We start from the raw sequence: 15,118 nt of genomic DNA, 5'->3' as shown, positions 1-15,118 counted from the left end.
TTTCGTTAGAGAGAAGAAGGTTAAGAGGTGACTTGATAGAGACATACAAGATGATCAGAGGATTAGATAGGGTGGACAGTGGGAGCCTTTTTCCTCGGATGGTGATGGCTAGCACGAGGGGACATAGCTTTAACTTGAGGGGTGATAGATATAGGACAGATGTCAGAGGTAGGTTCTTTACTCAGAGAGTAGTAAGGGCGTGGAATGCCCTGCCTGCAAAAGTAGTAGACTCGCCAACTTTAAGGGCATTTAAATGGTCATTGGATAAACATATGGATGATAATGGAATAGTTTAGGTTAGATGGGCTTCAGATTGGTTTCACAGGTCAGCGCAACATCGAGGGCCGATGGGCCTGTACTGCGCTGTAATGTTCTATGTTCTATGTTCTATGAGAGAAAGCAAGCTAATGTTTTGAGTCTAGATAACTCTTCACCAATGTTTAAGAGGTGTTTAGACTAACACATGTACAGGCAATGAATACGGGCCATGTGCAGGCAGACGGGGTTAGTTTTAAATGACATCATGGTCAGCGCAGACATAGTGGGCTGAAGGGCCTGTTGCTGCAATGTTCTGCTACAGAATTCCAGAAATTCCTCACCCCTAAAGGCGTGACTCCCCTGATAACATACTAGTAAAGCATCTCGGCATTCATTCTGAGGTTTTTATATCTTTCCAGAAGTTAAGACCTTATCCAGAATCATCGAAAGGTAAACACATACTTGGAGTATTCTGGCTTCAGTGTGTACTATTTACAGGCCACACTGCTACAACTCACAAAAGCTTTTGTGACTGCACTTCCCAATCCTGTGACCTCTAGCACCAAGAGGGACAAAGGCAGCGGACACAGAGAGAGCTGTTCCAGTGTGGGCAATAAATACCAATGCCACATGTTAGTTCAGTTTCAGTTCAGAATCTACAGGGGCTGAATCTAAAGCATGAACAAAACCTTGTCTAATTTCATCTGAAAATTGACAATCTTAGTGACTGGAGGGAGGCCAGTGCGAGAAGCAAAAAATGCCGAGTAATGATCGGTATTGAGGTTCGAGTAGCTGCAGTGGAGTACAGGAAACTTGACTCTTTCCTGGACCATACTGTAACAGGGACAATTCAGATTTACACCGAGTGCTAGAAAACAAGCATTGCATTGCGCATCACTTTGATAAGTTCCAACATTAATGTAGATAAATGACGATTCAAATGCGTTGAAGCAGAATTGGAACACAACCAGAGTTCAAGTCAAGTGCGTCACAAATGAGAAATAATGTTTCTTGTTATCAACTTACTGCTGCCTGGCATGACTCAGGTCAGTTGATAAAAGGTAGCGTGCGTGCTTTCTAAAAATATCCGGTCAGAGGCTAATAATGCATGTTATGTTCACACTTATGAAATTTTTATACAAACTGAGCACGTGGGCCAGTTACTGATCATGTTTGCCCTACTGGTGTGGCACGTAATAAATGAAAAAAAGAGGCTTAAATAATCATTAAATGTTTGCTTACAAACACAGTCACCCCAATAAGTGTATCAGCAGCAAACATGTAACTTTAGAGCAAATTGTAGTTGGTCGAACATTTAGCTTTTACTGAGTTCCACTGTGTTCAAAACTCTCCTTGGTCTCGCCCCATTGCTAATTCCTATAGTGTGGAGGTGCCAGTGTTGGACTGGGGTGGACAAGGTCAGAAATCACATGATACCAGGTTATAGTCCAACAGGGTTTATTTGAAACCACAAGCTTCCGGAGTGTAGCCCCTTTGTCAGGTGAAATGGGAAGAAGCACACAGAACACAGAGTTTCTAAGTAAAAGATCAAAGGGTCACACAACTGATGAGGATGTATTAAACAAACCTAAGATGCTATTAAATCTTTAATCAGTTAGAATGTTTTAATTGATTAATATATATATGTAAATCCCCGAATTTCTTTCAAGACATTGCCCTGAGAGAACTAAAGGTTTTATCAGTGTAAAGAAGAGATGATATTTTAGGTCAGACAATGCATGTTAGGTGTGAGGCCTTGGTTAGAATCTGTTTGTGTTTTGGTTTGGAGTCAGTTGATTGTTGCAAAATCTCATGTGGTTCACTAGTGTCCTTTAGGGAAGGATATCTACTAACTTTATCTAGTCTGGCCAATGTGAGACACTAGACCCACAGCAAAGTGTTTGATGCTTAACTACCCTCTGAAATGCCTGAGCAAACGACTCAGTTCAAGGACAAATAGGGATGGGCATCAAATGTTGGCTTTAGCTGTCCACATCCCATAAACAAATTTTTCTTTTAAAAATTGTCATCGCTCCACCATTGATGGCCATGCCTTCAGCTGTTTGGAGTCCTAAGATCCAGATTCCATCACTAGACCTCCATCTCACCTCCTTAAGACTGACATTTTGGACTGAACTTGCAAATCCTCTTCCAAAATCGCCTTATGTATCTCATTGTAAAATATTGTTTAATGACACTCATGGGGTTGTAGAGACATACAGCACAGAACCAGACTCTTTGATCAAACCAGAACATTATCCCAAACTAAACTAGTCCCACCTGCCTGCTCCTGGCCCATTTCCCTCCAAACGTTTTCTTATTCATGTGCCTATCCAAATGTCTTTTAAATGTTTTCATTGTGCCCACATCCACCACTTCCTCAGGAAGTTCACAGCACATGTGAACCACCCTCTGTGTAAAAAAAATGTCCCTCATGTCTTCTTTAAACCTCTCTGTTCTCACCTTAAAAATGTGCCCCCTAGACTTGAAATCCCCCATCCTAGGGAAATTTCAACCACCATTAACTCTATCTATACCCTGCATTATTTTATAAACTTCTTTCAGGTCACCTCTCAACCTCCCAAACTCCAGTGAAAAAAGTCCCAGCCTATTCAGCCTTTCTTTATGACTGAAACCATCCATACCCGGCAACGTCCTGGTAAATCTCTTCTGAACTCTGTCCAGTTTAATAATATCCTTCCTATAACAGGGCAACCAGAACTGCACACAGTACTCCAGAAGAGGTCTCACAAATGTCCTGTACAACCTCAACATGTTGTCTCAACTCTTATACTCAAAAGACTGAGCAAGAAGATATTTTACTATTTTCTTAAAATACAAGTTATTTTTGATGTAAAATAGTTAGGATGGGCTTGACGAATCAGTATGTCCAACACATGGATTCAATGTTAGGGTGATTGGAAAATACCACTTTGTGACCAATGACATGATCTACATTAAAATGGTTCTTCCCTAAAGCCCATTCTATAATTTATGACCATTGGGCTGATTCCCCATTTGAGCAGTGCTGGCTCCTGGTCCACTTGAAATGGATGATAAGCTCCGGCTTGAGGGTTTCCTAATGGGAGTTCCCCGGAAAATCTTCTCTCCTTGTTGGGAGTCATCGTTTACAGTCCAGGAAAGGTTCACCAGGTTGACATCAGGTATGGAGCAGTTGCTTTATGAGGTTGAGTAGGTTCCGCCTGTACTCATTGGAGTATAGAAGAATGAGAGGTGACCTTATTGAAAAATACAAGATTCTTAGGGGACTTGACAGGGTAGATCCAGAGCCTGTTGTTTCCCATTGTGGGGGAGTGTAGGACCAGAGGGTAGAATGAAGAGTCACCCATTTAAGACAAAGATGAAGAGTAATTTCTTCTCTCAGAGTGTAGTAAATCTGTGGAATTCTTTACTGCAGAGGGCTGTTGAGGCTGAGACATTAAATATATTCAAGGCTGAGAGAGGCAGATTTGTAACTAGTAAGGGAATTAAGGGTTGGGGGGAAAAGGCAGGAAAGTGGAACAAAGATTATCAGATTAGCCATGATCTCATTGAATGGAAGACTTGATGGGCTGAATGGCCTATATTTGCTCCTACATCTTGTGGTCTTATAGTCATTTGATCGGAGAATTGGCCATTCTGCCTATCCGTCAATTTGAAAGTTGTTTGCGGTCTAACTTTCATTCTTACAGTCTCTGTTTGTTTTCCTCTATGACATCTTCTGCAAACATTTCTTGTCAAACATTGTCAGCTTTCAGGCATGGCTCGGGGGGCAGCTCTCTCATCTCTGAGGCTAAAGGTTGTGGCTTCATGTCCCACTGGAATAGGCTGACTGTCTCATGCAGTGCTGAGGGAGTGCTGTACTGTCTGTGTGCCACACTTTCAGGGGCCCATTGCTCAGATGAAACATGACTCTGTGTCTGCTCTTACATTAAACCTAAACAATACCATGGCACAATTTACGGCAGAATAGGTGAGTTCTCTCGATATTTAACTTACATCCTTTATTCCTTTATTCATTTACGGGATGAGGGCATCACTTTTAGGCATTTATTGCCCATCCCTAATTGCCCAGAGGGCAGTTTAGAGTCAACCACATTACTGTGGGCCTAGAGTCACATGTAGGTGAAACCAGGTAAGGATGGCAGTTTCCTTCCCGAAAGGATATTAGTGAACCAGAAGGATTTTCCGACAATCGGCAACAGATTCATGGTCATTACTAGATTCTTAATTCCAGACATTTATTGAATTCAAATTCCACCATCTGCCGTGGTAGGATTCAAACCCAGAATATTATCTTGGTCTCCAAATTAACAGTCCAGCGATAATACCACCAGGCCATAATCAGGGAAGGTATTATCACATGGGAGCTTGCTGTGCACAAATTGGCTACTACTTTTCCTGCATCACTGAAAGAAAGATATTCTTCCAGTGGAGGCAGTTCAGAGAAGGTTCACTTGGATGATCCCTGATTATGGAGTGATTGTCTTATGAATAAAGGTTAAAGAGGTTGGGACTCTATTCACTGGAGTTTAGAAGAATGAGAGGTGATCTCATTGAAACATATAGGATTCTCAAGGGCTTGACAAGGTAAATGCTGAGAGGTAATGCTAACCCTAACCCTAGTGTAAGAGTCTAAGACTAGACGGAATAGTCTTAGAATAAAGGGGAGCCAATTTAAGACTGAGATGAGGAGGAATTTCTTCTCTCTGAGGTTTGAGAGTCTTTGGAACTGCTTGTTACAGAGAGCTGTGGGGGCAGAGTCCTTGCATATATTTAAGGCTGAGATAGATTCTTGATCAGTCGGTGAATCCAGGGTTATGGAGAAAGGGCAGGAAAGTGGACATGAGGAATATCAGATCAGCCGTGATTCTATTGAATGGCCAAATGGCCTACTCCTGTTCCTATTTCTTCTGGTCTTGTTACAACAAAAAGTGCTTAATTGTTTGTAAAACACTTGAGGACATCCTGAGGTCAAAAAATCCAAAGTTGTTCTTTCTCAAAGTATTAATTTCAAAAGCCTCTGTGTAGAATTCTTCTTCACAGCCCTGCATGATTGTTCAAGTTGTTCCTCTACCATTAGGAACTCACTTTAAACTCGTCAAGAAACAAGTAGTTCTTATAAATCCTCATAAAACATCTCACTGACCATGACTTGACTTCCATTTTCTCAAGGTGCAGCCCCTTATGCTCCTGTTAAATGTTGGTCAGGTATTTATCTCACTTGGAAAACAGTATAAGTGAGAATTGTTGCTCTGTGACCCATATTTGTACTGCACAGGGCAGATGTGGTGACCTTCCCCACACCATAGTATCATAATGTGGCTCATTTACGCTTCCTAGAAGTGACCTTATAGATGGAGCCGTTCTCCACAAACAAAAGGAATATGATGAAGAGATAGTAAGAACTGCTGATGCTGGAGACAGAGATAACACAATGTGGAGCTGGAGGAACACAGCAGGCCAAGCAGCATCAGAGGAGCAGGAAAGCTGACGTTTCTTCAGAAAAGCCTTGTGCCTTTTATCAATTAACTGGAAGTCCATGAGGCATCAGTTCCTTGCTACTTTCTCCATGACAATGCCTTGAGTTATGAAAGTTGGACAAGGTTAACTTGCAAGCTCGATGCGGTCAACTCCTGTTGCGACATCAGGAGTGAAAACCGCACGTGATATTACTAACCAAACAGCAGCGTTTTCTCCTGTAACACTACTTGTTGTGATTGTTTGAAATTCTTGCATGTGTCCTGATGATTGCTGAAAAGAGAGACTTGCTGAAACATTTTGTTTCCAATCATCAGGACACATGCAAGAATACCAAATTTCAAACAACTGCCCTGCAGTCCAGAAATAGTAGGAACTGCCGATGCTGGAGAATCTGAGATAACAAGGTGTACAGCTGGATGAACACAGCAGGCCAAGCAGCATCAGAGGAGCAGGAAAGCTGATGTTTCAGGTCGAGACCCTTCAGCTGTGACTGCAGATGGAACAATTGCCCATGCGCCAGCGCTCACCTCCCGCACAGACACTGAACGGGTTAACCCACAAAGTTAACCTCGCTGGCCTCTTACCTTTTTGAGCTTTGTCTTTGTGGTGGTGAGCTCCCGTGTATAAGCTGAGGGTGAATCCGGCTGCCAGTCTCCCTGCTCGCAGGCGAACAGCACCTCGCCAACGAAAGTGTCCTTCAAATTGTGGAACTCCTTGACGTAGGTGGCAAAGCGGAGGGTGAAGCACTTTATCTCCTCGAGTGTGTAGCCGGAGAAGTGAAAGCTCTCCCGGAACTCGGGGTTCAGGCTCTTCCTGCGGACGCTGGTTTGCTGTGGCTCCATGAACCTAGGCAGCAGGTAGACCCTCACATAGGAGTCACAGCCGGTGCCGAATTTCTTGGGCAGGTTGGAGACACGCAGGACGCTCACCGTCAGGGTGACCTCGTAGGCCGAGTAGAAGAGTGTGAAGTGTAGGGTCGGCCTTGGCTTTGACTTGGCACCTGCCAGGTCGTCGGTCGTGGTGAGGGAATGGCCCAGGCCGGGGCCTGCGGGCATGATGCACGGGGTCGGGTAGACGCCGCACTGGTTGTAGACAGAGCAGTCGCCCGAGACAGTGCAGCGCCTCTCGAGGATCCTCTTGGTTCTGCTGGTTAGGCTGGCTTTCTGCACAGCGGGGATGAAGGGCAGCGACGCTCTGCCGTGGGGACCGTGCCTGTAGCCGAAGTCAGGCTCCGGGTCTGGCAGAGGGCCCACAGCGCCCGGCGGGTACTCCAACACTAAGTCGCGCACCTCCTCGTACTGCTGCTTGATGGGCGTACTGGCGCTCCCTGGCAGAGGCAAGCTGGGGTCCATGACGATCCTCTCAGAGGCTGGGTCCTTGCCGTTGGTGGTGCTCCGATGTTTCCTTTTCCGCCAGCAGAGGGCACAGCCGAGCATCAGGCAGAAACAGAGGAAGGCCAGACCAACCCCGAGGAGGACCTGCAGAGGCACTGAGCCAAGAGGGAGATGTTAATACACTGTAAAAGCATCCTACACAGCAGCACTCAGCTATTTGGAAATAGGCTTGCAGTTTGCTCAAAGAGTTTCACATCTATCAAAAGCAAATTTTCTTCAAGGGGCAGCGCATTCACCAATGCTAGAAACAAATGTTATTCACAACTTTGCAGAATGCTGAGAGGCCTGGATAGAGTGGACGTGGAGAAGATGTTTCCACCAGTAGGAGAGACTAGGACCTGAGGGCACAACCTCAGAGTGAAAGGATAACCCTTTAAAACTGAGATGAGGAAGAATTTCATCAGCCAAAGGGTGGTGACTCTGTGGAACTCCTTGCCACAGAAGGCTGCATAGGTCAAGTCATTTTACACAGAGATAGATAGGTTCTTGATTAGTAAGGGGATCAAGAGAAGGCAGCAGAATGGGGTTGAGAAACATATTAGCCATGATGGTATGGCAGAGCAGACCCAAATGGTCCAATTCTGCTCCTATATAGGCTGGTCTAGTTCTGGTCTTTGCCTCATGTTGCAGTTATATTGGGGTCAGTTAGCTTTGAAGCTTGGTTTGTGATGCATAAATGGGTTAAATTCCCCAAACCAGCTGAAGTTACCATGAAGGATTTTCCCTCTCAATGTCTCTCCTCACCTGAGGCTTAGTGACTCTCAGATTAAACCACCACCAGTTGTCTCTGTAATGAGAGAATGGCCCAATGGTCTAGAAAGTCTATGGAGACTTTACCTTTACAATTATATCAGCACCTTTAACACAGTAAACTCTTCCAAAGTGCTTGCTTCACTGTAATGCTGAGATTGTCAAAGTGAGGGTTGAATCACAAGCTGATATTCTGGGTTCGTGAGTTCCTGTCACCTTAAATCTATGCCTCGGGTTATTTACCCCTCTACTAGTGGAAAAAGGGGCTTTCCAGACTCCTAATACCCTGTGAATGAGAAAATGACTCCTTAACTCTCCTCTTAAACTCTCCCTCTTAACTTAAATCAATGCACTCTGGTTATTGACCCTCTATAATGTACCCGCCTGTCCATCCTATCTACATCCCTCATAACCTTAAACAGTTCGCTGATCTAAGGAATACAACCCTAGTCTATACAATCGCTCCTCTTGGCTCAGATCCTCTAGGCCAGGCAATCTCTTCTGCACCTTCTCTCATACAATCACACCCTTAACTTTATTAATTAGTTAATGATTAATTTAATGAATGAATTATTTAATTAGTTATGCAACGCCAAAAAATAAATCCATTGTAAACGTCACAAATTAACTACCAAATTAATTAACTTAAGGGAGTTATTCCCTTAAGGTTCATTCAGAGTTGAGCAATCCCTCACACTTTCAGGGAACTGGTCAATGCAAGTTGGAGATTCTTTCCTCTCTGTCTTTTCTTTATTCATTCACAGGATGAGGGCGTTATTGGCTAAACAACATTTATTGCCCATCCCTAATTGTGCAGAGGGCAGTTAAGAGCCAACCACATTGCTGTGGATCTGGAATCACATATAGGCCAGACCAGGTGAGAATGGCTATTTCCTTCCCTAAAGGACATTAGTGAACCAGACGGGTGTTTTTCCCCCCAACTGTTGGCAATGGATTACAATCATCATTAGACTGTTAATTCTGGATATTTATTGAATTCAAATTCCACCATCTGCCCTGGCAGGATTTGAACCCAGGTCCCCAGGATGTTATCTGGGTCTCTGAAGTAACAGTCCAGCGATAATACCACTAGGCCATCACATCCCATCCAAATCTATTAAAGTTTTGTATCTGTAATGGGTAAAATTTGAACGTTGGATTCTCTCATGCAAATAACTATCAGATACCTTATTGACATTTATTTAGATTTTATACTCTTTATATAAAGGTGAAGTCACCATAGCCCTGCTCTTTTATTGGAGAGAGAGATGACTGGTGGTGGTTTAACCTGAGGGTCACAACACCTCAGGGATGGCGAGAGGTTGAGAAGGACGGTCTTTCACAGCAATCTCAGCTGGTGGTTGGAATTGAACCCAAACAGTTGGTATCAGACTGTACTTCAAACAAGCCATCTGAGCTTACCAGCATCATTGTGCAGCCACCAAATTGCATGCTTCCCTATTTTAATAAATTTGTGCATATCCCTAAGACTGAAGACGTCTCATGTAATCATGTACATCTAATACTCAGTCATTCAAATTGCTATTCTCTTCAAAATGAAGGAGTATTTACTGAGGGGTTTCAGCCAGACTCTTGCAGATCAGTCTTTGAATTGCAGAACAGGCTCAAGGGGCTGAATGGCCTGCTGTTCCTATGCTCTTATAATAGCCAGGAGAATTACAATCTAGAGTCACAGAGTCATAAAGCACGAAAATAGATCCTTCAGTCCAACCAGTCTATGCTGACCAGAATCCCAAACTAAACCAGTTCCACCTGCCTGCACTTGGCCCACACCCCTCCAAACATTTCTTATTCATGTACCTATCCAAATGTCCTTTAAATGTTGTAACCTTACCCACATCCATCAATTCCTCTGGAAGTTCATTTCCATCATGAACCACTCTCTGAGGAAAAAAAACTGCCCTCATGACTTTTTAAAGTCTTTCCCCTCACACCTATTCTTGAAATCCCCCACCCTAGGGAAAAGACACCTGTCATTCACCTTATCTATACCCCTTACGACTTTATAAACCTCTTTAAAGTCACCCCTCAACCTCCTACGCTCCAGTGTAAAAAGTCCCAACCTATCCAATCTCTCCTTATAACTCAAACCTTGCGCAACATCCTGGTAAATCTCTCCTGAACCTTATCCAGCTTATTAATATCTTCTATAACAGGGCGACCAGAACTGGGCACAGTACTCCAGAAGAGGAGTAAATTAAATTGTTTCCCATCTGTTTGTCATTTTCTCCTTCACAAGCAGTGCTCATTTTTTTCAGAGACAGTAGGAACTGCCAATGCTGGAATCTGAGATAACAAGGTGTGGAGCTGAATGAACACAGCAGGCCAAGCTGCATCAGAGGAGCAGGAAAGCTGACGTTTCAGACCTGAAACGTTAGCTTTCCTGCTCCTCTGATGCTGCCTGGCCTGCTGTGTTCATCCAGCTCTACACCTTATTATCTCATTTTTTTCACTTGTGCAACACTAAAACAAGTACTAGCACAGCTTTTGTAATTTAGTAATCAACATCTGCATCGCCAACATAACTAAACAAAAATGGGATGTAAGATGATCCTAAGAGGGTAACACCTTTGATTACTTTTCTTCCTTTGGGTGGGCCACATATTATGTGTCCTGGAGCCTGGCTTCCCTCCAGCTAAGGCTGAAGGACTTAATAAAGGGATAGACCTGATCTTAGTAACTCCAGGTACTGGGCTACAATTGTAAAACACCAGCTGTTATGAGCTTTCAAATAAAAATAAAATACCCCAGGTGCTGGAATTCTGAACTAAAAGCAAGAAGTGCAGGAAAAGCTCAGCAGTTCTAGGAGCATCTGTGGAAAGAGAAATAGAGTTAACGTTTAGAGTTCATTTCAGGTGGTGTTATTGGTTATTAACCCTGTACAAGTGGAAAATGTGCCTACCTATCCACTCTATTATGTGGAAACTTGTGAAGTGTTGAACTGTAAGGCAGAAAAACCAATAGAATCCTAACACTATGAAAGCAGGCCAATCAGTGAACACTGATCCTCTGAACACACAGACCCACCCCATAACCCTACATTTCCCATGGCTAACCCACCTAGCCTGCACAATTTCCCATGGCCAATCCACCTAACCTGTACATCACTGGACTGTGGGAAGAAACCAGAGGGGACTCACACAGACATAGGGAGAATGTGCAAACACCACACAGTCACCCAAGGCTGGAATTGAACCCAGGTTGCTGGCACTGTGAGGCAGCAGTGCTAACCACTGAGTCACCATGCTGCCCTATGAACACCTGAATAGAAAACTCATCAAACTTCAGTCATTATATAATCAACATATCCTGTCACATGTTAAATACCAGGTATGTGACAACAGTCTCTTTTTCACATTCAGATCCAATTAGAGTGCCAAAAGATTATTAAGCCAAGCAAGACTTTTTCTTCCCTTGTTGATGGATCAAGACTCCCTAACCAACCTTTCACCCTACACTCCCAACCTGCTTTATGTCCAGAAACATATCTCAGTGAATTGCATCCCCACATGTAACAGCACTTGTAAAAATTTACTCAGGGAATGTGTGTGTCACTGTCTAGGTCAGCATTTATTACCCATCACTAATTGCTCAGAGGGCAGTTAAGAGTCAACCACATTGCTGTGGGTCTGGAGTTACGTGTAGACCAGACATGGTAAAGATTTCCTCCCCTGAAGAACATTAGTGACCCAAATGGGTTTTCCCGACAATCAGCAATGGTCATTAAACTCTTAAATCCAGATATTTAAAAAAAAATATTCAATTCGAATTTCACCACTTGCTGTGGCAGAATTTGAACCCAGGTTCCCAGAACATTACCTGGGTCTCTGGATTAACAGTCCAGTGATAAAACCACCATGATTGCCTCTCCCAGCATGTTTGAGAGTCTACCTTACTGCTGTGTAGTCTTGCTAATTGAAGACAGCCATTCGCAGATTCAGCTCAATGGGTCTTGGGCATTGTTTCCAATCTCTCTGTCACCCTCCAAACTCTGTCCATTTCGTCTCTGCTGTTCATGGTCTTGTCTGTACCAACGTCTGCTCACTTTTCATCCTCCCAACCCATCCACACCAACCTGTATCAACCTTTACTTTCCCAACGCCTTCAGTGTAAAATTCCCAGCCTTACTTATTCTCTCCAAAACTCATTCCTCCTTATTTCAGTACCTTCCCCACCATCTCTCCAAGTACTACCCCTTCAGGTTTTCTTTACACTACTTTAATGCCCTTGCATTTTTCTGCCAAGGCCTTGTGGAAATGGATTTTTCCCTTAAACCTCCCTACTGACCAGTGCCATCCTTAAATCAGCCTCCCCCAACTCTATGACCAAACTCGTAACAAACCCTCATCTACTTCTTTGATCTCGGCTCCCATTTTCCTGACTGTTTTTCCATAAAGTGTTTCCTCATGCGTTTTCTGCCTTAAAGTTGCTGTAAATGTTTCCTTTTTATTCACTAATTTAATGAAGAAAACAAGAAAACCGTACATTTATGTAGCAATTTTCCTGACCACAGCCATCTCAAATGGATCTCAATTACAGCCAATGAAGTACTTTTGAAGTCAACGCTGTTGTAATAGAACCCTTCAGTCCAACTTGTCCATGCCAAACAGATTCCTAAATTAATCTGGGCCCATTTGCCAGCATTTGGCCCATATCCCTCTAAACCCTTCCTATTCATATACCCATCCAGATGCCTTCTAAATGTTGTAATTGTACCAGTCTCCACCACTTCCTCTGGCAGCTCATTCCATACACGCACCACCCTCTGCGTGAAGAAGTTGCCCTTTAGGACCCTTTTAAATCTTTCCCAAATCACCGTAAATCTATGCCCTCTAGTTCTGGACTCCCCCAGGCTGGGAAAAAGACCTTGATTATTCACCCTATCCATGCCCCTCATGATTTTATAAACCTCTATAAGGTCACCCCTCAGCCTCTGACACTCCAGGGAAAAATAGCCCCAGCCTATTCAGTCTCTCCCTATAGCTCAAACTCTCCAACCCTAGCAATATCCTTGTAGATCTTTTCTGCACCCTTTCAAGCTTCACAACATCCTTCCTATAGCAGGGAGACCAGAATTGAACGCAGTATTCCAAAAGTGGCCGAATCAATGTCCTGTACAGCCACAACGTGACCTCCAACTCCTATACTCAATGCAATGACTAACAAAGGCAAGCATACCAAATGCTTTCATCATTATCCTGTCTACCTGTGACTCTACATTCAGGGAACTGCGCGCCTGTACCCCATATAGGGAATGTTGCAGCGAATATGTGCACAGCAAGCTCCCATAAAAAGTCCTGACCAAGTAATGTGATGTTGATGGAGGGATAAATATTAACCCTGACACTGGAGATTAATCCCTTGCCCTTCAATGAAGTAGTACCATCAATGAACAAAAACAAAGTTGCTGGAAAAGCAGGTCTGGCAGCATCTGTGAAGGAGAAAACAGAGTTAACCTTTCGGCTCCAGTGATCCTTCCTCAGAACTTTGTTTTTGTTCCTGATTTACAGCATCTGCAGTTATTTTAGTTTTTATTTAGTACTATCAATGGTTCACATCCGCTCAAGCAGAGTCTCATTTAAAAGGTGGCAGTGCAGCCCAGATATGAGTTTTATGCTAAGGTTGGAGTAGGAATTGTACCCACAACATTTTTGCTAATTACAACAAGAAAATAAACTCATTATCTTCGAAACTAATCAGCGTACTGAAGAAATGATACCTCTTGAGCTCCTAAACACTGAAATATGTGATCACTCAGTTTCTTACCTGCAATGTTAGAGAATACTGTGGCCTTCATCAGCTTGGGATCATATAGCACAGGAGAGCAAGTACAAAGTTGCAGGGATCAGGGCCGATGAGACTGCAGGAAACCTCAGCTAAGGGAAAACAGATCACATACTAACCTGCCAATACGTCAGCAATCCTTGTGAAACTCTTCAGCTGTTACTCCTGAATACTGTTCATATCAGCACAGCCTTTGAAAACTCATTCCACTGACACTTAGAGAAAACAAAACGCAAAAGGAATTGCATTTAAATTTAACTGTGGTTAGAACTAACATTCTCTGGGCACCTGTTGCTGTATTTGATCGAAATGAACAATGAATATGAATTTTTCTTCTGGCTTGAGAGAGAAAGGAAAGCTGGAGGAGGTTCTAAAAGCAGCTTTGACCTTCCCTTGACATCCACATGATAAATATGACTATCATTCTATTATGTAATTGCATCCATAAAACAGAGTGTTAATATTTACAGATCAAATCTACAGTAAACTAATTTCAAATGCTTAAATGTATTAGTTCCATTGATGGTTGAGTGTGTGAGAGTTCAGCTCTGGCAATAGCCTCCAGGTTCTAATTCTCCTCACTGCTTTCAATGGTTATACCATTCCCTACCTCCACAATCACCTTTAGTCCTACAACCTTCCAAATGTCCACACTTTCCGGATTCTAGCTTGGCCCTGGTTTTAATTGGTCCACTTTTGACAGTCGTGGCTTCAGCTGCTAAGATTCTAAGCTCCAGAACTCCATCCTTAAATCTTTTCACAAGTAACCCAGAGCCTCTGCGACAATCAGAGTCTTTCTGAATTGGCCAGCTGTGAGTCAGTGGTTGGCACTTGGCTCTGGAAAACACGCCAGGGGCTCAAATTCTACTCAGAGATTCAGCATGAAAATCATTGCTCGCTGTAACGTACCAGGGGAGTGCTGCATTGTCAGGGATGCCAGCTATTTGAATGAGATATTAAACCAATTCTGCCCACTCAGTTGTGTGTAACAGCTCCCAGGGCTGTTCTTCAAACAGGAGCATGTGCTGGTCTAGTTTTATACTTCAATTAATATCCATTTGGAATTAGAATTAGCTTTATAGCCACATGTACTCAAATGAGTACAGTAAAAAGTGTACAAGTTGCCACTCTTAGGTACAGATTCTTCCATACAAGTTCTTAAGAAAAAAAGTTAGAAAAATAAAGAAATAAAAAGTACAGCATTACAGATTGCAGGAATAAATTAGAAAATACAGAATAAAAAAGTTCGGAACAACAGTCCCTCCAACCCAGTCCACCTAGCCTCCGGTGTGCACCGGGCCTGTACTCCAGGCTTCAGCTCGAGGCTGGGAGACCACAAGGGAATCACCTCAGAAGTGCATTCTGGGCCACACCGGGCCACCAAGAGATAGCCATGCCAGCTGCTGAGAGACCACCACTTGCCTCTG

At 43.4% G+C, this 15,118-nt stretch overlaps 1 protein-coding gene across 1 annotated transcript in view; it reads right to left on the bottom strand.

Annotated features, from left to right (window-relative positions):
- LOC109915832 (synaptotagmin-4) overlaps window positions 1-13,763 on the bottom strand; it is a 25,617-nt gene extending 11,854 nt beyond the window's left edge. The window contains exons 1-2 of the mRNA XM_048617254.1: window positions 13,674-13,763; window positions 6,327-7,231 (exon numbers count right to left, since the gene is read on the bottom strand). Of these exons, the coding sequence (XP_048473211.1) occupies window positions 6,327-7,231; window positions 13,674-13,704 (936 nt within the window). The 5' untranslated portion in view covers window positions 13,705-13,763. The remainder of the gene's footprint in view (window positions 1-6,326; window positions 7,232-13,673) is intronic.
- Between the last annotated feature and the right edge of the window lie 1,355 nt (window positions 13,764-15,118).

Source organism: Rhincodon typus, chromosome 36 (assembly GCF_021869965.1).
Source record: "Rhincodon typus isolate 14 chromosome 36, sRhiTyp1.1, whole genome shotgun sequence".
In the NCBI taxonomy this organism is placed as follows: domain Eukaryota; kingdom Metazoa; phylum Chordata; class Chondrichthyes; order Orectolobiformes; family Rhincodontidae; genus Rhincodon; species Rhincodon typus.
The sequence above is the reverse complement of the archived record's forward strand: the minus strand, read 5'-3'. Positions and strand labels throughout refer to the sequence as shown.